General features: G+C 36.5%; 1 protein-coding gene across 1 annotated transcript in view; it reads right to left on the reverse strand.

The window, feature by feature from the left end:
- The window catches only part of LOC149566162 (Metal-dependent phosphohydrolase), a 161,559-nt gene that overhangs the window by 123,194 nt on the left and 14,223 nt on the right, over positions 1 to 24,142 (reverse strand). The window contains exon 2 of the mRNA XM_089819583.1: positions 16,165 to 16,289. Coding sequence (XP_089675709.1) covers positions 16,165 to 16,289 — 125 coding nt within the window. The remainder of the gene's footprint in view (positions 1 to 16,164; positions 16,290 to 24,142) is intronic.

Consider the following 24,142-nt stretch of genomic DNA (forward strand, 5'->3'; position numbering starts at 1 on the left):
AACAACTAATATATCTAAGACTTATAGATATATAATGAAAGACCTTGTTATCATTAGTGAGTTGTCTAATTTTGGTGTGACTTCATGGTTGAGAATTTTTGAATCAAGAATTAATTCTGGTTTTCTGGTTCAAATTGGTATGGTACCTGATTATAAATAAGTCCTAAGAAGTGTATTTATCATCTTATGAATTCTCCTATAAAGTAGAGATTTGTGCTAGGAAATGAGCATGTTTCAATATTACTTAAACACCTTTCTAAAATTATTTGGTCAGGAACAATAGCAGTATTATATTTCTTTCTAATTTGAAATTTTCTAGGAATCCACAGCTCTATTTGATAAGCAGTATTGACGATTCAATTGAATGTTAAAAGGTTTTATTCAATTTTATTGACTATTTTTGGATGAAATAAGCATTTCATATTTAAGGTAACCTTGTTAGTGCTACTGAAACTAAGGATTGATGGTAAGTCGGGAAACATAAATATTCTGGAGCTGCGTTGGTATAACTATATTCTAGTCAATGGTTCAGAAAATGGAATTAGTAGTCTATGAACAATAAAAATATGATTAGTATTGGTAAATATGATCATTTGGAAGGTGGTCATACTAATGATATCAATGATGCTGTTGTATTCAAAGGAGAATGTCTTATTATTTCTGGGTGGCTGTAAAGTGTAAACACACACACACACACACATTTTGTATATTACAGTTTTACAGATATGAATATAATTTGCAGCAGTAAGCTGTATTATTTCTGGATGGCTACAACACATAAAAATATTTATATTTATATATGAATATAGGTTACGATATTTATATTTAATTGGATATACAGACCAGTTTGTAGCAGAAGTTGTATTGGATGGTTGTGTAGTTGGAATTAGGATTAGAGATCAAAGGAGTAGCATTAGTGTATTTTCCATAATTCAGTGATCTGGGTGTGGAAAGAAAAATGCCTGTCTCATCATTTAAAAAGGTGTAATGGCACTTTGTTGATTTCAATAATGATATTCTGTGGTTAATCTGTCAGACTCATCATTTAGCTATAAGTGTTATTTTCATTGCTTTAACCTTTTATAAAAAGATAAATGACTGTTATTTAATCCATGAAGTATGGAAGGATGGCTGAATAGGAATTATGACTTATGAATCAAGGGCGCAGGTATTGAAAGGTTGAGATCAAGATACAAATTTATATCTATAAAAAAGTAGAGACTTCTTGCTTGCAGGGAGTTTCACATTACAGATAGGAGATAAGCAGGTGTTAAAATTTACCAGCCATATGAAATTAATAGACATTATATCTAGATTTGTTGGAGATGAAGTAAACTTGGCAATACAGGAAAAAAGGTCAGTACCCCTCAGTTAATGGCTGATGGATAAATGTCAATCTGTGCATTCATAAGCTGGTATGGTTTCTTTATTGTCAATGAAATAGTGTAAATGGTTATTAATTTAATGGATTTCTTTAACACATGCAATGGACTCAAGGTGCACTTCCAGATTCTCAAATGCAGTTTATTCCAGATCCGATCGTTGCCTTGATTTGTGGAAAATGGGCATCTAGTTATAGGCATACGGTATACCTAGAGTTAAGTGTGGCGTGCATATGTATGTCTAGGTGCAGAGAAGAAAACTTCATTTATCAATGTGGATCTCCTCATACAGATACTTTGTTATCTTTCCATATTTTCAAGGGATAGTCATTTAAAGCTGTATAAGTGTCTATATCTTTATTAGTGGAACGAAAAGCAAGGAAAGTTGATAAGATACCTTATGGCAGGTTTAGATATCTTTTTGACTCTGAAGCGGGTGGGGTTTGTATTTTGCGCGATGGCAGAAAAAATCTTCCAAGTGCAAATTCTGGGGGGTGGGGTTTGTAATTTGTGTGATGGCAGAATAAATCTTCCAAGTGCAAATTCCGGGCAGGTGGGGTTTGCAATTTGCGCGAGGGCCAAGTGCAATTTTGATTACTAACAAGGGTGTTATGTTAGTTGATGATGGCAACGAGTGCTGTGCAGATATAGACCTAACAACAGGCAAGAGTTTCAGGAGGTTTTCTTATGAGTACTAAAGCAGAAAAGGACTTGAATAAGCGACTTTGTAATACTTTTCTCTGTTTGTAATAAGTAGAAAAGTTCATGATGTAATTCTCAAAACGGGATATCATATAGTTATGTAATACTCTAAGTCTTACTCTTGGAGGTATTATGCAAGATCCGAAGTTTCCTTTACCCGGTTCTTTCCTACCAGTGCCCACACTGAACCAGGTTTTGTAAATTCTTTTAAAGTTAATAAAAAAATTGGCTAAGGCCTATTATTGATTAAAAGAGAAAAGAATTGTATTCTATTAATTTAAATACTTTCAGTTCAGTTTAGTTAGAATATTTCTATTTATGTTATTAGCAACCTTCAGTTTCTTTTAGAAACTTGGTTGATGTAATTGCCTATCAAAGATTTTCATTTCTCAATGATAATCAAGCAATTATTATTATATCATTTTGTGTTACATAGTACCAGAGAAAAATTTATTTTCTAAATTTCATGGGTTTTTCATATACCATTATTCAAAATTTTAGTTCCTGTGGGATTTTTTGGCCTTGCATTTTAAGTTCAGGTGTCTCTGGAAAATGTCATAATTGTTTTACCCTCCATGCGAACTATTTCATTCCATTTTTACTCTCCATGGGTCCTAGCACTGTTCTGTTCCATTGGTCTTTGTCTTTAGTATTTTTGAAAATACAACCTATGTCAGATTCTGATGGTTTTGTCTGGCAGTTGCGACCTTTGCTTCCACGTTCTGCAGTTGTGCTCAATGGCCTTTCGTGCCTAAATCAATTTTTTTCCTTACCAGAGCCCATGTAACAGGGTCACAACAACCGCATTTCATGACCAGTGAATCTTTATTTTATGCCCTGTGTAATCTGTTTCTAAAGTCTAAGGTTTCCAACAGCTCTAGGAGCTCTTTTTTGCAGATTCATGTGATCTCAAAAAAAATCCTCTATTTCTTTCTCTACACAGGCCTCTACAGGTTTTTTTTTGCAAGCAACTAGAGTTTTGAATCCAATTACCAAACTCACACATCCGGGGAGTGAGTTGGGTCCAGGTCTGTACCCAATTCATGTCCATGGACCTTCAACACTCAAATCTGCCATCAAGCAAGAAATTATCACTCCATAATCAATCTCCTTGTTATTCAATCACTTCACTTCAAACTTGCAAGAATGAGAGAGCAAAATGAGTGATCAGATGAGTCTAAAATGAGTTCGACATCAAATATAAAGGGGGCGTTTTAGGGTTAGGTAGCAAAAAACAAAAAAAACATTTTTCATGTTAACATGAAGAGGTTTCCACAATCTATCATATTATTGAGATGCATTTCTAGGTTTGATTGTGTGCCAATTTTTTGCATCAACATTTCAAATCACACTCAGTGATCCATCATCAAGACGAGAATAGTTGGAGAAGAAAAATGAGTTGTTGTAGACAAACTAGAGGATATATTTAATAAGGGCACACATGTCCACACAACAAAGGATCTAAGAAAGAGTTGGCAAGAAAAAAGTCAAAAGAAAATAAATAAAATAAAAGGAACTATAAACCAAAATGAACAAAAAACTACAGATAATAGTAACAAAAATGATGGAAATGAAAATAATGGTAATTAAAAAACCAACTAACAATGATGATAATAAAAAATAATGAAATAATGAGAATGGGTCCACAATGTAATTTTCCATGTTTTTTCTGGGCCCACAATGTATTTGGCCTGGGGGTCCGGGCAGGGTCTACACAAGGTCTATGTTTGACCTTGCAGGTTTGCATGGATTCGTGCACGGACCGGTCTATGGACCTTACTTGCACCCTGGATGCATGAATCCGATAACTAGAATTTACAATAGAAAATTGTCTTTGTAAAAAGATAAGCAAATACAAATGTCAGGTATAAAATGAAACTACTCTTCCCCTTCCCAGTAGCTCTAGTAAAAACTATGGGAGTGGGGAGGGGTCTAGCCCTAGGCAATTCACTATGGTTGCGGCTGTGGCTGTGACTCGATATTGATCCTAGATGTAGCTGATGTTGGCACTAGCAATGACTCCTTGTCATATGTATCTTGATTCTCAATATCCTCTCTCTCACCGCCCTCCTCTTGAATGCCATCCAATTCCGCTACAAAACCACCCTCCTTCGAATCCGGATTTGCTTGGAAATTCTCTTTAAATCCACTTCAAATCCACTTGCAATCGATCTACAACACTGCCAATGACTATTTCTCTCTACCAAAACCCTTCTCTCCTCCAAAGGCTGCAAATTGTTAAATGGGTCACTATATGGTAACTCGCTTGGCGTCCCAGATTTATTGGTGCCACCCGTGAGAATTTCTTTAGTTATTGGGAAAAGTATGCAACTTCTCGCCAAGAATTTGAGAACTTCTTGGCAAACTTATCACGAAAAAACTATAAGTTTTCGCACTTTCCAAAACTTCTCACGAGAATTAGAGTTCTTGCCACTTCTCGGTGAGATTTCGATCTATGGTTTATTCTACAGTCTACTACTCATTTGTACATGTCAAAATGGATTCCAAGAGCCAAAACCTTATGTTTATTGGATGCAACCTAAGTTACCAATTCGGATGCGGACTCAGAAACGGATGCGAGAAGCGTGATTTTTTTTGGGAGGGATCCAGATGCATATGGATGCCTCTCTGTGTGTATATATATTTATTTATTTATTTATTTATATAAAATATTGCTAAATATTATTATACATTTAATATATATAATATTGGTAAACATTATATATAATTGTCTATTTGCTGGCTCTCACAAAATACCCAACATTGATCACACAGGGTAATATATAATTGTCTATCTGTTGGGAGTTTATTGAGTGCTAATTGCTGTTACAAATTGTCTATCAGCTGGCCATACCAATCTGGGCAATGTTGGGAGTTTTGTGAGAGCCATCCAAAGTTGGAGTGGGACTTTACACATTCCAAGGCTTCCTTTGCTATATACATACCTGCTGGAGGGTTGTACTGCCACAAAAGGAGATGTCTATGTTAGGAACTGCTACAGCAGTTCCATATAAGTCTGAAATACTCCATTAAGGGTGTTGTACAAGATGATTGAGGCCCGTACCAGGCCTGTAGCTGAGTTTTGGGCAGTGACTGAGTCTGTGATAGAGTTCTGGGCTGTGATTGGTCAGTAAACAGAAGTTAGCACTCAATAAACGCATCTTGTCAGCATCCAACGTGCTTCCAAACGCATCCCGCATCCATCCACATCCGCTTCCGCCTCTAGGCTCTAGGAGGTTACATCAGTAACTAAGGTTGCAACAACAATCATGAGGCATACCAATTGATAGATGTTGTTTATTGATCTCATTTTCACTCATGATGTTGTGGTTTTTGAGTGTATCGTTCCTTTTCTTTCATTTACTACTATGAGTTTTGATTTGGATGTTCATCTTCCCTTTTAGGATCACTTGATGGGAGGGCTTCATATCACTCTAACTCTCAAGATGAGGAGTCTTCCAAGCATGGTATATGTAAAGATAGTTCATCTCGTATTCAATCGTGATGGTATGATTTTTGACACTATTGGTCTTTTTCGTCCATCTACTTACTATGAATTGTAATGTACTTCAGTTAAGTTTCCCTAAAGCCATATATAAGGTCGCTTTAGTTGTTGTGAGTTGGATATTTTGTTTGTGATTGAGAATTTCAGTTGGACTTCTGTTGTCTACCATTTCGAAGGTGAAAGATCCTCCCTACTTGGCATCCACAATTTTGATGGGTGCAACTCCTCACCCTATTCTACTTTGCTCTCAATTGAAGATTGTGATAATCTAAAGTGTTATCATTACTAAATATGAATTTTGTAGTGCACGTGTGAATTTCATCCTTGGCGATCTAATCTACAATTTGCATCACATGTTGTTTAATCAGCAATATCCTAGCATCATCATTCCGAGGGGGGGGGGGGAGAGAGAGAGAGAGAGAGCTTCATACTGAGGAAGGAGTTGAGCGATTGTGTCTATTATACAAACACCCTATCCCTGCATAAGCCATACAGATGCCACAACAAAGTAAGCTCTACTTCCCATCGTACGGGCTTGATCGCCACATCATAATGGGTGGGCATTCCATTATATAGTGTTTCATTGCTACGGCACAAACCAATCAGTGAGGACAACCACCTATGGCAGCCTATTAAACGATTGAATTCTGGAGATTATCGGAGGTAGCAAAGTCCTACACCATCGTACAATCATTAAGGTCATTGGGAGGCTTGCCGATAGCCAGTGTATGACAATTGGGAAGACCATAAGATCTCCTTGGTTGTCATACCTACAGCACGAGGCATTGGGACCATTACATGAGTTTTGATTTGGGTGTTTCTCTTCCCTTAGGATTACCTGATGCGAGTGCTTTAGATCACTCTGACTCTAAAATGAGGAGTCTATCTGGCATGATACTACACTAACTTTTCTCTAGACATACATTCATATGAATTTGTTCGACAACCCTAGACCTAAGTGGTGGGCAACAACTATAGGGGATCTTCATGGTGATGAGCTCATTGAAGGCAAATCAATTTGCAAAAAGAGCAAGTAGAAGACACGGTCCACAACATCTAAGCCTCACACGTATTCAAAGGCTAAAAGAATTCTTGAGTGGGAAAAGGCTATGGAAGCTAAGTACAATGGTCTTCTAAAGAACAATACTTAGGTCCCTTCTGATCTTCCTCCCAATAAGAAACCTATCAACTACAAATGGATTTACAAGAACGAGTATCATGCAAACAATACTCTAGATAAATATTGTATTGTCCCCTATGGATCATCTTTTACTTTGCCCTTGCTCTCACAATTTGAATAATAATCTTTTATTGTTGCTCCTCTATTTTGGCTTGGAATGAAATCTCCTTCAAACTCTATTGAAAAGGTCACCACCTTTCATTAGAATTGAGTCACCACTTTTCATTGTTACCTTTTGAGTAATACATTATTCCCCAAATCTCTCTCCCTTCCTTGTCCCTCAAATGAAACATCCTCCATTTATTTTTTCCAATATGGAGAAGAGTTACACCTCTTCATCATGTATGCCCTTTGCAATGGTCACAACCTTTTTACAATTCTAGTCTTTTGAAGAGTCACAGAACTTCATTGTTGTCACCCTTTGGAAGAGTCCAGCCTTTCAAAATTACCACCCTTTAAAAGATTCACAACCCTTCATCATCGTTACCCAACGAAGGAGTCACAACATTTCATCATTGCTGCCCCTTTGGAAAAGTTGAATGTTTTAGATTTAGTACCCTTTGGAAGAGTTGCAACATTTCAGAAACACCACCTTTTAAAAGAGTCACAACCCTTCATCACCGTTGTCTTTCAGAAGAATCACAACCTTTCATCATTGTTGCCCCTTTGGAAGTCATAATGTTTTAGATTTACTACCCCTTGGAAGAGTCACAACCTTTTAAAATTACCACCTCTTTAAAGAGTCACACCCTTCATCATTGTTTCCCGTTAGAATAGTCACAACCTTCAATCATTGTTGCCCTTTAGAAGAGTCACAACCTTTCAAATTTACTACCATTTGAAAGAGTTACAACTCTTTATTAATTCCTATACTCTTTTCTTCCTTTCTCCCTCATTCCAAATAAAGTTCTCTTCTCCCTTTCTATATCTCATGTTTGAGGGAGACACAACTTTTCCTTTATGCCTTTTGACCCTTCATTTAATTAAGTTTAATTATGTTGTATTCTAATTATATTTTTATTATTTTAATTTTATTATTATTTTAATTCTTTAATATATATATATATATATATATATAACAATTATATATTCTATTATTATATCAACGATATATTGTTATATTATTTTTCTCGGTAATAATTTATAATTTATTAATCAAAGCAGGACAGAACTTGCCTTGTACCAAGGACGGCTACATCCAGGAGAGCCACCTCCCAAATGAAAGGTAAACCCCAAGAGACCCATTAATAAGTACCCATTAGAAAGCATTAGTAAACAAATACAAAGAAGCTATCATAATTTGATCTAGTCTCTACCCTTCTTCTGAGAACAAAGAATCATGTCAAATGATTTCTTCACATTTTTCCTTTTTCTACCTTTCACCATTTCCTAGCCACCTTCCATCTTGGCTACCTCATCTTGCCATGCAAGATTAGCTTTTCTTCAGAACTATCACCCGCTCATAATCTACTCTTATCATGTTGATGCAGATGTTTACTTTCTTCTTTGACTAAGTCTACCTTGCCACATGATCATACATGCCTTTTCTTCTCCAGCATTATGGCATAGTAGCAGTATTATTTTGCATCAATACTTTACTATCCACGGTATCAATAACGTTAACATTATTTAATGTTGGGGGAACACTCAGATTTAAATTCTTGCTGCAGTTTTTTCCCCATAACAACCTGAGAATAGCTTTGCAATATACCATCCATCTTCCATGCATCCTTCTTCTCTACTATATAATGACTGGTAGAAATCCTTCCACCAGGTATTTGTTATCTGTATTTTTGGTTTGATACACTGATCAACCAAATGACCTGTTTTAAAACACCTTCTACACCTAAAAGGAAATCCTTCATAATCCAAAGACTGCTGCCAATAACCCTTTGAAGTCTTAATTTTTATTACCACTAGAAAGCCCTAAGCAGTGTCCATTTCTACCAAAATCTAGGCAAGAGTGTAATGCAAAATATTTGAAGATTCATCATCCCCCGAAAGAGAATCACTCAATAAATTTCCAATAGCTTCAAGATAGGAATCAAACCAGAAATATAATGGAGGATTAGGGAGTCTTACCCAAATGGAAGCTTTATTAAAAACTTCAGTAACAAGTGAGAAAAGGTGATGCCATGGCTTCAGCATCAAAGGGAACTCATCTTCCCAACACCAGTGGTAGTCACATAAAACTTTTTTCTCGTCATGAACCTTTTCAAACACCACAAGGAAGAACATACCCATCTAGTGTGGGCTCCTAGAAATTAGTAATCCATTTATGGAGCTCATTTAAGCTTGGCCACTTGCCCCTAAATCCTTCCCATTAGTCCAAGCTCTAAGAAGATTTCTTCATTGTGGACCATCTCCATTTCAACCTCTTCATCTAAATCCACGGTGGCATAATTCTTTATGGTAAACTCCCTATGTCTATTCAAACGCTCACCATGACTATGGCTTTTCTATTATGCTTATTAGGGGGCCCATAATCTTCAAATTCTAGAGCAACTACCTCTACTCCAAAACCCATAAATGGTTCCGTCCCATATGGCCTTAAGAGCAGCCTTACGTGCCCTAGTAGACAAAGTCGTCACTCCAATCACAAACCCCACACACGCCCTATCATCCGTCAACAATGATGTTTTTTTCAGCACAAAAATCAGTGTGTTTTTGCAACAAACACACTATTTTTTTTTTACCCTTCGGCCCATTCTGCTCCAGATTCACCTTCCCATCGCAAGCAAAATGTAATGTCCCCATTATCGAGGTTAGTTTGGGACCATAATGACTACAAGAAATTGGTAAGTTCATTATAAATCTAATTGAATATTTCATATCTTTAATAAGTTGTCTAACTTGAAATAATTGACATTTGTAATGAATGTTCTCCAAGTTATTGGATCATAATATGACATCCATAATGAATGTCCACAAGTTATACATGGATCGTTTCGTGACATTCGCAATGAATGCACTCCACCAAGTTATACTTCGATCGTTCTCCACCAAGTGCACTTGGATCATACCATGACACTCATAACAAATGTCCTCCATCAAGCTAGGTTTGGATCATATCTTGACATTCACAACGAATGCCTCCACCAAGTTGTACTTGGATCATATGCTTCATGATTATATTTACTATGATTCCTTCATGATTTAATCCATATATGATGTTTATGAAATATACTTGCTTATATAAATATATAATTACCATATATTTAATGTCATACTATACATAAAAAGATGGTATTTATACATGTATATGTCTATACCTTTATCCACTTAATAATGTAGAGGGAGTTTTTATAATATAGAAGCTTATTTAATATCATGAGTCGGTCCAAACTCCGAAGTCTATACCTTCTTTGTCAGAGTCTTGGACCAGGTTGATGATCTCGTCCTTTAGGGAAATTTTTTACTATTCCAATATTATCATACATTATGAGCTTTGTATTTTGTGGACTTTATGTATGCTAACTTAATCCTCTTGGTGACTGGATTTTTATGAACACGTGTCTTGCGTCAGACACCCTTGTGTACACCGACTGTTCCATCGGTGGCATTTCTGCTGTGATTTGATTGGTTCGTCCCTTCCTTAGGTTCTTTTCTTGGTGTCAACCTTTTCAAATGATGTTTTGATTTCTTTCAAGTCTCTATGTGTCCCTTCATATCTGTATTGTCAGATGGTGTCTTCCCTTTTATATCAGTGCAGCTCTTAAATATGTAATGGGCCTGCCACCCTACAACCCTTCTAAGGGTAGCTATTATATTTTATTTATTTTAGACCACATTATTAGCGCTAATCCCTGTTATTAAATATTAATATATTAATATCTGAGTTTAAATATTACGTTGGCTTGATATATTTTTGTTAACTATCATCGCTTGGATAACATGAAGGTGTCTAATTTATTAATCATTATGAGTAATGAAAATATTGACAATAAGATGATGATTCAAATATATATATGTTATAGCTATTAAAATATATTCATAAGTTTTACATATCAATATGGGGTTATGACACAAAATCTCTGACTCTGTGCAGGAGCGCCAGTAGCGGGGTTTAAAAGTCCTAGCACAACTGTAGTTTTCTTCAACGGCTCCATACTCATAATACCATAGAATGTATCATACATATTATTATTCTAATAATAGCTTATACTAGATTATTTTTTATTTACTTTAATTCTGTTATTATGATTTACTATTTTAATATTTTGATTAAAAAAAAAAAAATTATCGATAATAGGCTCAATCCAAGGTTAATTATTATTACTTCTTGTGATTAATTATTATTATTATTAGCTATGCTCGAGTAGACTCGAACCCAAGATTCTCAAATAGGCTCACAATGTACTGTTGTATTGTATGCACATGCCTATTATTTAGTTGTTTATTTGTATTGTAATTATATTATAATCATATCATATTAGTATTTATCTATTTATTCATTTATATTTAATATTATCATCTATTCATTAAATCTTATTTCGAAGAGGGGACATCACAAATACAAGGCAAGGATGGTAACTCAAAGATTCACATAGCAAGAGAGCATTGACTATGAGGAAAGTTTTTCTCCTACTAACAAGATGAGCACAACTCATCTTCTTCTCGCTATTATGATTTTATTTGAATAGAAAGTCCATCAAACGGATGTCAAAAGTGCATTCCTCAACGATGAATTGTAAGATGAAGTTTATATAGCACAGCGTCCTAGTTTCAAGGTTGCCGACAAAGAACGTTAGGTATGCAAACTAATGAAATATCTCTATGGCGTGAAACAAGATCCTTGGGCTTGGTATATCAAGGTTGATAAGTACGAGATTGATTATAGATTTTTGTGCAGTCCATCAAAATTTATATTTGTATTCGTGTATGTCAAACACTCTGGAAATTACAATCTTTTTCTTGTTGTCTATGTTGATGACTTGATCATTAGTAGCAATTTAGCACATTTGGGATCTGTGTCAGGGTTTTAAGTTTTAACATGACTAATTTGGGGCTTCACTATTTCTTAGGTGTTAAAGTCTGTCAAACAGATGGCAATATTCTTATTTCTCACTCTAAGGATGCCAGAAGCCTGCTTGACAAGTTTCGGATACAGGACAGTTAACCTGCCTCCATAACTACGGAGAAAGGCTAAAGTTATTATCCAAGCCTTAATTCACCTATGGTGAAAGACATGACATCTAATCAACTAGTGAGCAACCTCATTTGTCTCACTGCCACTAGACCTGATCTCGATTTTGTTGTGAGCTATATTTCTCATTTCATAACAGCCCCAAAGATTAATCATTGGGTTGCATCGAAGCGAGTGTTGAGATATGTGAAGGGCACTTCAGATTTTGGCATTCTATTTAATACGTGCAAGAATCCAAAGTTGATTGAATTTACAAACTCAAATTAGGCAAGATCAGTGGCTAATAGATAATCTACCTTTGGGTATGTGTTCAATCTGGGTACAGGTGTTATCACATGACCAGCAAGAAGCAGCAGGCAGCAGCTTGCAGCTCTTTTCTCGACAGAAGCAAAATATCAAGGAACAATTAAGACAGCTTGTGAAACAGTTTGGCTTTAAACATGCAAATGTCACAAGCAAGTCCTCTCTTGTGCATTGATAATCAAGGGATGCTCAAACTAGCCAAAAATCAAGTGTTCCATAAACATACCAAGCATGTTAAGCTTCATTGTCATCACATCCACAAGCTGGTACAAGATAGATCAGTTCAGCTGCAGATTGTTCCTACTGAAGATCATATTGCTGATGTTGTCACCAAGTCTCTGGAACCAAATAAGTTTGTCAGATTTAGGGGTCAACTTGGTATAATTGATAGATTAACCATTAAGGGAGGGTGTTAGAATAATTTCTACAATATTAATGGTCAATACTGTGTTTTATTAGTCTAAATACTTCCATTTTAGTTCTATTTTTGTTATTGATAATCTTTAGTTTCTTTTAGAAACTTTATCTATGTAATAGCCTATAAATGTTTCTTGTTTCTAAATGATAATCAAGCAAATACCATTGTCTCATTTTGCGTTACGAACAACACACAACACAATCAATCGATTTCGTGAACGTAGAGCTGCAAGGCTTCCTGCAAATAAAGAGCAAGGCACTGTTGATCGGTATATTTGAAAAAGGAGGATAGCCTCTTGCACCCTCTAAATATGCAGTAGAATCTGCTCCTGATCTCATAATAAATGGGACAGCAAAAAACAAAATGAATCTAAGACTCTACCTCCCCAAGGGAGCAGAGGTGACAAATCCTATCCTCCCTAGCAATTGAATGGTCCATCTAAATGCAAAACTAGTGTGAGCCCACCCTGAAGGATCCCAACGAGATGTGAAGAGTATGAGACCAATGACAAGTAAGGTAACAACGGTGAACAATGATCTCGTCCTCAATATCCATGTAATGCTCAATGTAGGACATCCTCGACCAAAAACCCCCAAGGGGGTTGGTCCAAGTCGTGATACAACATTGTCTATAGATATCGACTTTGATGAGCCCGTTCAACTACTAACAGGAGGGGAGGAGGTGACCCAAGGTGTCAAGGGAGAATTGAAATAGTGGAAGGTGGTCAATCGAGATCCCAATCGAATCAAGAAGGGCTAAAGCCTAAGCGAACCAATAGTGGGCCCTACCAGTAAGGTGTCAGACCCGGCAACTGCCACAGAGGAGCAATAACCTAAGTATGAGTATCTATCACGACCCTCTGAGGAGTCAATGAAGCCCCGTAATTGGTGAAAAAAACCAAACCAGATCAAAGATGGTCCCCAACCTGAAGTGATGACCATTGAACTCGGCCAAAATGATTCTATGGGGAATGGATCTATGACATTTGAGGATGCGTCAAGCATAAGGATCTAAACTCTCTCAACAGAGGCCCAATCAGACTCCAAGAAAGAAGGCCCCCAAATAGTAGAACCATAAAGAACAGTCAGCTTGACCAAGGAGTCCATGAGGGACATCTTGGTCGTAGTGCTTTGGAAGTGGCGTGAACCATAAAGAACAGTCAGCTTGACCAAGGAGTCCATGAGGGACATCTTGGTCGTAGTGCTTTGGAAGTGGCATATGAAACACTAACACTAAAGCATAGAAAGTGAACCCAAGACCTTGTTAACCCAAAGGTTGCATAGCAGGGCTCAAGCTGAAACAAGGCCCAGAAACTCTGTGATGTTATCTCTCTTATAAATAGATCCATTTGTCTCTATTGTATATATTGGTATATAATAACATGGTATCAAAGTGAGTTTAATTTTTTGAAAACTTTCTTTTTAAAAAATTTGTGGGTACCTAGAGTTTTTTTCCAGAAATTTTTATGATTTTTTTTATTGAATAAAGCAATGTTACACAGGGACTTGCACCCCCCCCCCAAACCTCAAAGTACCTGTCCCTGATACATCCCCGCACTGGGTACTCGCATACCCAAGTACCCCTACCTCCGCCATTCCACAATCATGTTGCCGTTGGAATGGGGACTTTGATTTCTATTTGAATTTTGATTTTTGAATGTTGCTATTGGGTATGTAGTATGTTAACTATGTTCAATGTTCAATGGTTCTAGTTCATGTTGCAATTTTTCTATATTCAAATATTTTAATTTGGTATGCTCTATTGAAACATCATTTCATAACAAGCATTTCAAGTTCTATATGTATACTATACAACACCCCTCCCTACCCCGTCCTCCCCTTGCAGTCCCCTCGCCGTCCCAAAAATGAGGCCCATTTTCCCATCATCCTGCAAACTCGTCCCGATGTACCCCAGCACTGGTGTTACATTGGAATAAAGCATCTTTATTTGCTGTTGCAAATCACTAAAGGGTTATTTTCCTAATTTTTTTAAAAAGTGGGAGGGTTTTTTTTTTTTTCAACAAAAAATCATGGAAGGGTTTCTTGATCTTTTCCACAAAAAATCATTGCAAGGTTTTGTATGATTTTTCCATTAAAAAAATGTTCGGTTTAATAGTCTTTTCCTCAAAAAAATTATTTGTTTGGTTTTGATCATTTTTTCTCCTCAAAAATGTGTATGTTTTTTTTCGATTCAATCATTGGTGTTTGACAATTGTTTCCACAAAAAATGTGGCTTCTTCCAGTCTATTTTGGGTCATAGTGCTCATCTACAAAAGTTTTTCGTAGTATTTTTTGAAAAATTTGTCACTATTTTTCTGAAGAGATGGAGGGTCTGCTTATTTTTCCTTAGAATCATGGTTTCAATTTGAAAACCAGCTACAAGGAGCAGCAGTTTTAGATTCACAACATCAAGTTGGAAGGATTCTGGTCGAGAAATTGTGGTAATCTTGGTCATATCTAGAAAATCTGTACTAGGAGGGTCTCAACAGTAGGCTCATGTCACAAAGCATTTTGATGAGAACGGGGCAGTCTTCTATATATTTGTGGCAAAAGAACCTGCTTATGCCAAGTCTTTTTGTAGGATAGTTTGACCGATGACCACAACAAAGGGTATTAAAATAATAATTTAATGGTTATGTAGTGATTATCTTTGTTTGTTTGTTTGTTTCTAATTATGGCTTCAATTAACGAATGTTCCGTTTAAAAACATCATCATGTAATCTCTTATAAAAAAATTCAAATGTAACGATGCATATGTTGATTTATAAAAACAAATCTTGCTCCAAAAATAACCTAAAATGGTACAAATGCTGTGAGATTGTTCAAGAGCAGTTTTGAAGGAGAACCAATGACAAGCTGGGGAAAAGATCTCAAGGAGACCATTAGAGAAACATAAAAATTGTGAATTTGCAGCTTCAGTATGGTCGTATAAGCTTAATAGAATAAAGAAGAAAGTCAGCATGGAAGTTATCTGGATAAGTTTGCCTGTTGTATTTGGTTGCATGGCCCGAGACTGATAACAGCAGAAATACTATCATCTCTTGCATGGAAGTTTAGATTATGCAATTATGCATTTTTGCAATAAGATATATTTCATGACAAATGTTGAAGAACAACAAATATTGAAATAAGTAAGATAAATAATGATGTTCAGAGTTAGAACATGTGTTTGAAACATGAAATTTTGTAAACAAGTGCTTAAAGAAAATTTTCAAAGATACTGAAACAAGTATGGTATAAATGCATAAATGTATTTAGTCTCATTATAATTGTTCTAATTCATGCAGTGGCAAATGTGAGCCAAGATCATGGAGTTGAACCATGTTAATTTTTTTTGTGTTGGTGAGTATGAAAAGGTCAATGAGATTTAGTAATTAATAAATAAGTTCAATGAGTATGATCATGGGGAGGATACCAAAGGAACAACACTAGAAATATTTCAAGGAAAGAGAAGGACAACCCATAAAAGCATGGAATAAGTGTAGAGTCTGTGAGAAATGAGCTGAACCTGACAATTTTCTTTTCATACCTATCTCTATCTACACCAGGAATATCTACAGCGATAAGAGCCATAGCAGCCATTCGGTACATGTGATCCGCAATAGATTCAGGATCCTTTACTTCACGATAGATCCAACCAGTCCTTTTTGTGGTCTGCCAAGATATAAAGCTTAGTACCAACTGAGTTCCAAAAATAAAACTCCTTCAATCCAAGATTTTCTAGTTTGTAGCATATGCAAAATTTCATTGGAGCTCAATTTTAACAATGCAAACAATACAAAAAATATTTCAGCAAAGAGAGCTAATGTTAAAAAATAAGGTCAAGTGAGGCTGGATACAAGCTGCATCCATTGAACATATGCTCTCAAAGTTACTACTTATCAGAACAAGAAGTACAGGAATGCAGATACAAGAATAACTCAAAAAATTTCAAGGTAAGTTCAAAAGTAAAGAATTTTGGGGCATCACTTCAACTGAATCACCACATTTTACATTTTTTTATTGCGATTGCTTATATTAAATGCCTAATACGTTTTTAAACAGAGTTCTACTATTGTGGATTCTTTGTTTACAAGCACATCCTTTGAGGGCTGGTATACTTTTTGGTGCCTCTGAAAACTAGTTTTTTCCTCTGGCACCAAGTAAGGAAGCCATCATCACTCTTTCACTAAGGATATGATGATAGTCACTGAATCAAACAGTACAATTTTGGAAAACAAAATTGCAGCAAATGGGAGGTGGAAAACTGAGAAGAAGACTGTATCGATGAATGCCAACCATTGAAGATTATCCAATCATTATTCTAGATGTACAGGAATTTTGAAAGAAAGAATTTACGAGGAGCTTTGATCTATAGATGTTTAGGTACTCAATTTTCTCTCAAAGAGTTGTACTCTTCAGCACAAAGGAATTGGAAAACAAATGAATGACGAAAATTTGTCCCCATGCCAAGTGTTATTTTATACCCATTTTTACCAAGTACTTAACCAAGGATGCAGGGCCATACTTCTTACAAAACAATGTTTTTTTTATGAAACATTAACATGTGGGTTTTAATTCCTCAAAGGAAATCTCCACATCACTTTTTGGATCCAGATGTATATTCTCCACCAAGAAATTGGTCTCCCTACATATCTGAGATGATTGCTAAACATAAGGAGTGGCAAATTGTCTTTCAAGATTATACCAAGGCCAAAGCCTTTGTAGTCTACATCATGGTCCATGTGCAACTAGACCTTAACTCCCACCCTTCAAAAATTATTACCATAAAAGCAAGGGTTTTTCAATGGATTTGAACCTTGAATTGTGCTCAATTACCTTTAAGATGCAGTGGATACCATGCGTATGGCCATCATAATATTCAAGAATACCCAAGAACTCAAAGAAATTTCCACGAGACGAGAAGGAAGAACAAATGAGTAAGGGTTTACAGCAAGGAACGAGAATCCACAATCAAAAAGGCAGTAGAGGTTCAGAAGGAGCAGATGCAGCTTAGGAAGACACAGAACTAATTAAAGTTAAACAAACTAACTTTAGATCCAAGCGGAAAGGAGATTTGGAAAGGTTCCTCAAGGAGCCAATAGAAACCCAAAAAGCTTCAACTCCAAGGAAAAGAAGCAAAAATTAGGAGCCCCCCATGTTCCATAAAGAATAGGATAAGGAAAAGGAGAATTAGGAGGTCCTAAACGGTTTGAGTTAAAAGCAAGAAGGCAATGGAAAGTCTGTCTACCACAAATGTTCAAAAAAAGGAGGATATTTTGGAAGTTACTGTTAAAGATATAGCTTCAGTCGAACTGAAGCAAGTATTAAATCAATAATATGTGTATACTTAATATTATCTGCATGTGTGTGTGTGTGTGTGATTTACTAAACCTCAGATTGAATATTGTTATATTGAGCCTCATTAGCAATGGGCTATGCTGTTGGAAATATGAGGTAGGCAAGGTTACTGAGAGGGGAGGGGTGAATCAAGAACCAATAAAACTTTAATCTTATTCCACCAATTAATCCTTCATTAATATTCTGATCTAATTGCATGCATGAAAGAATGAAAGCAAATAAACATTCATAGCAATTTGACACAAGATATGGTGACCCAAAAACCTTCCAAATAGAAAGTAAAACTGGGGTGGGGATAATATCCACAAGCTTTAGTACTGCAGTATAAAGTTGGCCTGTTAAAGCTTACAATTGATCATTTTTGATGATCTGGCCTGTTAGGAGCAATAAGGACTGTTAGGTCCACCTTGTGAAAGGATTTACAAAACATACAATGAAGTGTGCACTCGGTAAAGAGATTTGTCAAAGACTGTTAAGTCTACTAGGGATTTAATTGATACGCCTATTAGGATGAACCAATGGCTGATCTCTGATCTGCAACTCTAATTTGTTGGTTGAGATTCCTTTGAAATGTAATGATCACCTTGTTGTGATAGATAAATCTTTGTTGCCCCTTGTACTGCTTGTAGCCTTCTTAATTCGCACTTCTACTCTTCATAATCGCTTCATACTTACTTATTTGGATATGATATAATTCATTATATATATACCAGTCCAAATCACAATTCAACAAAGTCGGCTACAACATAGGTTTCAATCAAAATCACAAAGTCCGCCCAACTGCTGACACTCAGGTTCAGCAGACAAACTCGGTGATGTTCTGATACTCGGCAACCATAGTCAACACTCGGCATCGTCATGCACTTGGTAGACGTAGAAGCTCGGTTCATACTAATCACTTCCAAGTAGCCTGAACTCAGTTAGCACTTGTGACTCGGTGAACACTGTGAAACTCAGTATATAAACTGAATCACATGGTTGACACTCCTTGGCTTGGTCAACACTAGATTCTCATCACTAATACTGCAAGCTTGGTAGATACTAGAGACCACGGTTGACACTGTGCAACTTGATTAATACTGTGAAGCTCAATTAACACTGTCACTGAACAGCTCGATAGATACTGCTCGTCATGAACTGTATAAAGATTTTGGAACTCGGTAACAACTATATTACTCGGTAGTAACTAGAACACTTGGTTAACACTACAAACTGAAAGGTAAGCTCGATAGCAGCTTAACCAATTGACTAAGTGTGAGTCAGTAATAAACAAACTTTGACCTTGATGTCAACATATGCCTTATAATCCCAGGTCATCTTTAAGTTATGTTGTGCCCATAATTATAGTGAATCGGCACTTACTGATATTGACTAAGTTCATGTCCACATAGGGACATGACCCTACGTGGCATAGAGTCATGTCTCTACGTAGACATGACTTTTCATACCTCTATATAATACAAGCCCGTTGCTGCTTTTGACCGATTACCAATACATGGCATACATTGTTCTTACAGCAGTGAATTCATAGTATATTGCCTCTGCAGTTCATCAAATTATAGTGCATATCACAGTCACACAGTTTACTAAGTATAATCACATCCAGTTTAGTTCAATTCTGATCATGCAAAATTAGTAACAGCCCTGAGCATATAAATAATTCATATCAGAATTATAATTGAGTAACAGTAAATTCATTCCTTCTATTCTCTATCAGAGATCCTATAGACATTTACATGGTATTAGAGCCTAACTGATAGAGCAAAATATTCAGTTTCATTCAGATATCAGATCTACATTAATAATCTCAAATTTGCAACCATGGTGAATCATGTAAGGTTGGAAGATAGGTGAATCATATGAGGTTGGAAGATAGACTTGAAGGTGCTACTAACTTTGCTCATGGAAGATACGACTAATGATCATCCTTTGAGAGTTGAAATTAGAAGGATATGTGGAAGAAAATAAATCTATACCTGAAAGTGATCCAGATAAAACAATTTGGAAAAGACATAATAATAAAGCTATGAAGATCATAATAGATTCTGTCAAAGACCATATACTTCCATCTATATCAAGTCTTAAAACTGCATATGAGATGTTCACGAGTATCAAAAATACATTTGAAATTAATAATACCCGTAGACTGCTCACATTGAAGCAACAACTGCTTCACATCACAATGGAGAGACAATTACATCTTATTTTCTAAAAATTGCAGAATTAAAAGATCAACTTGCAACCATCAGAAATCAGGCAGATGACAAAGAATTATATCTAATAGCCCTGAAAGGGTTACCTTTGTCTTGGGAATCTTTTATCCGTGGAATGAGCTCTAGACCTGAACTACCAAATTTTGAACAACTTAAGAATGACTGCACCCAAGAGGAGTCAAGACTAATCACAAGAGGAATTAGTCCAAATCAAGAGGGAGAAATTCAAGCCCTTCAAACTAATACAAACAATAAAGGAAAGAAGCGCCAATACAAATGAAAAAGAGGAAAAGGAAATCAAACATACAAGCAAAGAGATTGGTCCAAAGTGCAATGTTACAAATGTGACAAATTTGATCACTACAAAGTCTGGTCAGAAAGGAAGAAAATCCAAGCCACCCTAGCAGAAGTAAAGGATGAAAATTTATCATTTTATTTAGCCCTATCAAGTGAACTAAACACCAACAAAAATACATGGATAATAGACAATGGAGCATCTCGTCATATAACGGGATTCAAAGACAAATTCGAAACTCTTGAAGGTTACTCCACTAAAGAAGTAACAACAGTGGATAACTCTACGTATCCAGTAAAGAGAATTGGAACATGTTCAATACAACTGAAAACAAGAGTCACTCTTTAGCTAAAGAATGTATTATTTGTACCTGGCATCAAAAGAAATCTGGTTTCAATCTCTAACCTTGCAGATCAAGGGTATCGTATCACATTTCGAGAAGATAATGTTCTATCCTAACCCAAGAACTCCAATATTAAGAACGCAATCACCATTGATTTTAGAGATGGAAGCTTATACAAACTTTGTCACCATCAAAACCTAGCCTTAAACCATGAAGTTTCAAACTCAAATGAAATCTGGCACAGAAGACTCGGCCATCTTCATTTCCATGCCCTGCCATCTATAGAAAAGATTGTAACAGGTTTGCCTAGTCTAAAATCTGATCATATTGAAACATGTAAGGGATATGCGTTAAGAAAAAATACCAAAGTATCTTTTCCCAAAAGCGAACATAAATCCAAAACCATACTTGAACTTATTCACACCGACCTGTGTGGTCCTACGTTAGTCCCTTCCCTAAGTGAGTGTTTGTATCATGTAATTTATATAGATGATTTCTCTAGAAAAACTTGGATTTACTTCCTAAAACTTAAGGAATCAAGTGAAGTGTTATCCAAATTCAAAGAATTTAAGGCATTAGTTGAAAATCAAACTGGAAAGAAAATCAAACCACTAAGATCTGTCAATGGGGGTGAATACATTTCTGAAAACTTTATAGGATTTTGCACCTCTATCAAAGCCATGATGCATGACCAAAACCTCCATATCTCATTCTTGGTTGAAGCCTCTAATATTGCAGTTTACATTCAAAATAGATGTCCTCATTCAATCTTAGAGAACATAACCCCTGAAGAAGAATTTACAAGAAACAAGCTAGATTTAAGTCACCTCAAAAATTTTGGATGTCCTGTATATACTCATATTTCGAAAGAAAAGAGAACTAAACTAGAACCATCTAAGAAGAAACATATATTTATTGGCTATAGTGAATCCTCCAAAGGCTACAAGATTTATGTTCTTAGAAAGAGAACTATTGAAATCAGTAGAGATGTAAAATTTGAAGAAGGTACTGCTTATAACCTTTCTAAGAACATTGACAAATCAAACATGGAATCAACTACAAAATTAGATGAGAACCCCACAATTGAGAATTAGAGGGATAGTGTTCAGAAGATCATGTATTCCCTGTAATGTTCCTTTCCCTATGACTCCTCTAGAAAAGATCTTTCTCCATTAGATACTAGAAATGTTACTCTGTGTTACAAGCACCAGAATAGGGTGAGTGTCAAATCCCACCGAAATCGAAAGAGCCAAATAGGGAAGATCTTTCACTTCCGAAATGGCAAACAACAAAGAACTCCAACAGGAATTCGCAGTACAAAGAAATAATTCAAATTGCCTACTTAATGACTACCTACAAGCTATGCTTAAATACCTGTCGGGAAAACTTTCCAGGGGTGTACAAAGGTAGCCAATGGCAACACAAACTACGGAATCAAAACAAAAATGGGTCCGAGATATATTAAATCAATCGGCCCATTAACAATAGTTTGATTAATGATTTATTTTATAACAAGAACATTATAGTCCTTCGGTCCCAAATTTTGCTTGTCCTCAACCAAATGCAATGTCGGGTGCTGAAGAATGTGCTCGCCCTCCCAAGTCACATTGTCTAACGGCAAGTGTTTCCAACGCAACAAATATTCCTTCACCGTGCGGTTTCGCAGGGTCTTCTCACGTACTTCGATGATCTCGACTAGTTCCAGAATGAGCTTTCCTTCTTCATTGAGCGGCAGAAGGTCTATGGCTACCGTGACGTTCTGCCCTATGGCCTTCTTCAAGCATGAAACATGAAAGACATTATGGATACAACTCCTCTCTAGAAGTTCCAGCTCATATGCGACTTCACCAATGCGACGAACTATGCGATAAGGGCCATAAAATTGTGGCTTCAATTTTTCTTTTCCCTTTTCCTTCAATGAGGATTGTCAATATGGTTGGAGCCTGAGATAAACCAAGTCCCCTACTTCGAAACTCCTCTCCATTCGGTGTCTGTCGGCGTACATCTTTTGTTGATTCTATGCCCGTTGTAAGTTTTCCTTCAAGTATCGTAGGATGTCCTGGCCCTCCTGAAGCCACTGCCTCACCCTTGGTGCATGATTGTCTCCCAACACTGTCTCAATGAATGAGAGGGGTTCGTACCCGTATAGAGCTTTGAATGGTGTCATCCCGATGGACATGTGATACGCGGTATTGTAACAATATTCTCCTAAGTGTATCCACTTGACCCACGCCCATTATTGTGCCGAAACATAGTTTCGAAGGTAACCTTCGAGCCACTTGTTCACAATCTCTGTTTGTCCATCTGTCTGCAGGTGGTAACTAGTACTTGGTGACAATTTTGTCCCTACCAATCCAAACAGTTATGTCCAAAAGATGCTGATGAATTGCCCATCCCAATCACTAACAATGTTTCGAGTAACCCATACAAACGAAAGACTTCTCTAAAAAATAGATCAGCAACTTGTGCAGCAACTTGTGCAGCAACTTGGTGACAATTTTGTCCCTACCAATCCAAACAGTTATGTCCAAAAGATGCTGATGAATTGCCCATCCCAATCACTAACAATGTTTCGAGTAACCCATACAAACGAAAGACTTCTCTAAAAAATAGATCAGCAACTTGTGCAGCCTAAAAATCTGAGGGGATGACAAAGAAATGTGCGTACTTTGTCAATCTGTCAACCATCACGAAAATACAATCCTTTCCATTCACCTTGGGAAGCCATGTTATGAAATCCATCAAGATACTTTCCCACTTATGTTTAGGAATTGGCAGAGGTTGCAATAACCCAGCAAGTAGAGTATGTTCGGATTTGTTCTGCTGGCAAACCGCACACTCTCTTACATACTGCAACACATCTCCTTTAAGTCCTTTCCATGAAAACCTCTCTCGAAGACTTCTGTAAGTTTTGAAGAAGCCTGGGTGTCCTGCCAAGGGTGAGTCGTGTACCCTTCAAAATTTTCTACTTCAATTTGGATTCCGACACTAAAAATATCTTATTCTTATAGTAGATGATGTCATCCACTACTTTGTACCGATCATCTTGGGTGTTGCCATCCATTAGCTCACAGGCAAATATGTTTTTGGAATATTCTACCAACAAATGTGCCTTCCAGTCAACTGAAATCTGGTTTAGTGAGTAGATGGCGGGTTTCCTAGACAAGGCATCTGCAACCACATTGTTCTTTCCTTTCACATATTCAATGTCAAAATCAAAAGCCTGAACCTTGCTTACCCATTTTTGTTGCCTCTCCTTCAAGTCCCGTTGCTCCAGAAAATATCTCAAACTATTGTAATCCATACAAACGATAAA

This window comes from Cupressus sempervirens, chromosome 3 (assembly GCF_028749045.1).
Source record: "Cupressus sempervirens isolate cs-2001-9-10 chromosome 3, ASM2874904v1, whole genome shotgun sequence".
Lineage (NCBI taxonomy): Eukaryota > Viridiplantae > Streptophyta > Pinopsida > Cupressales > Cupressaceae > Cupressus > Cupressus sempervirens.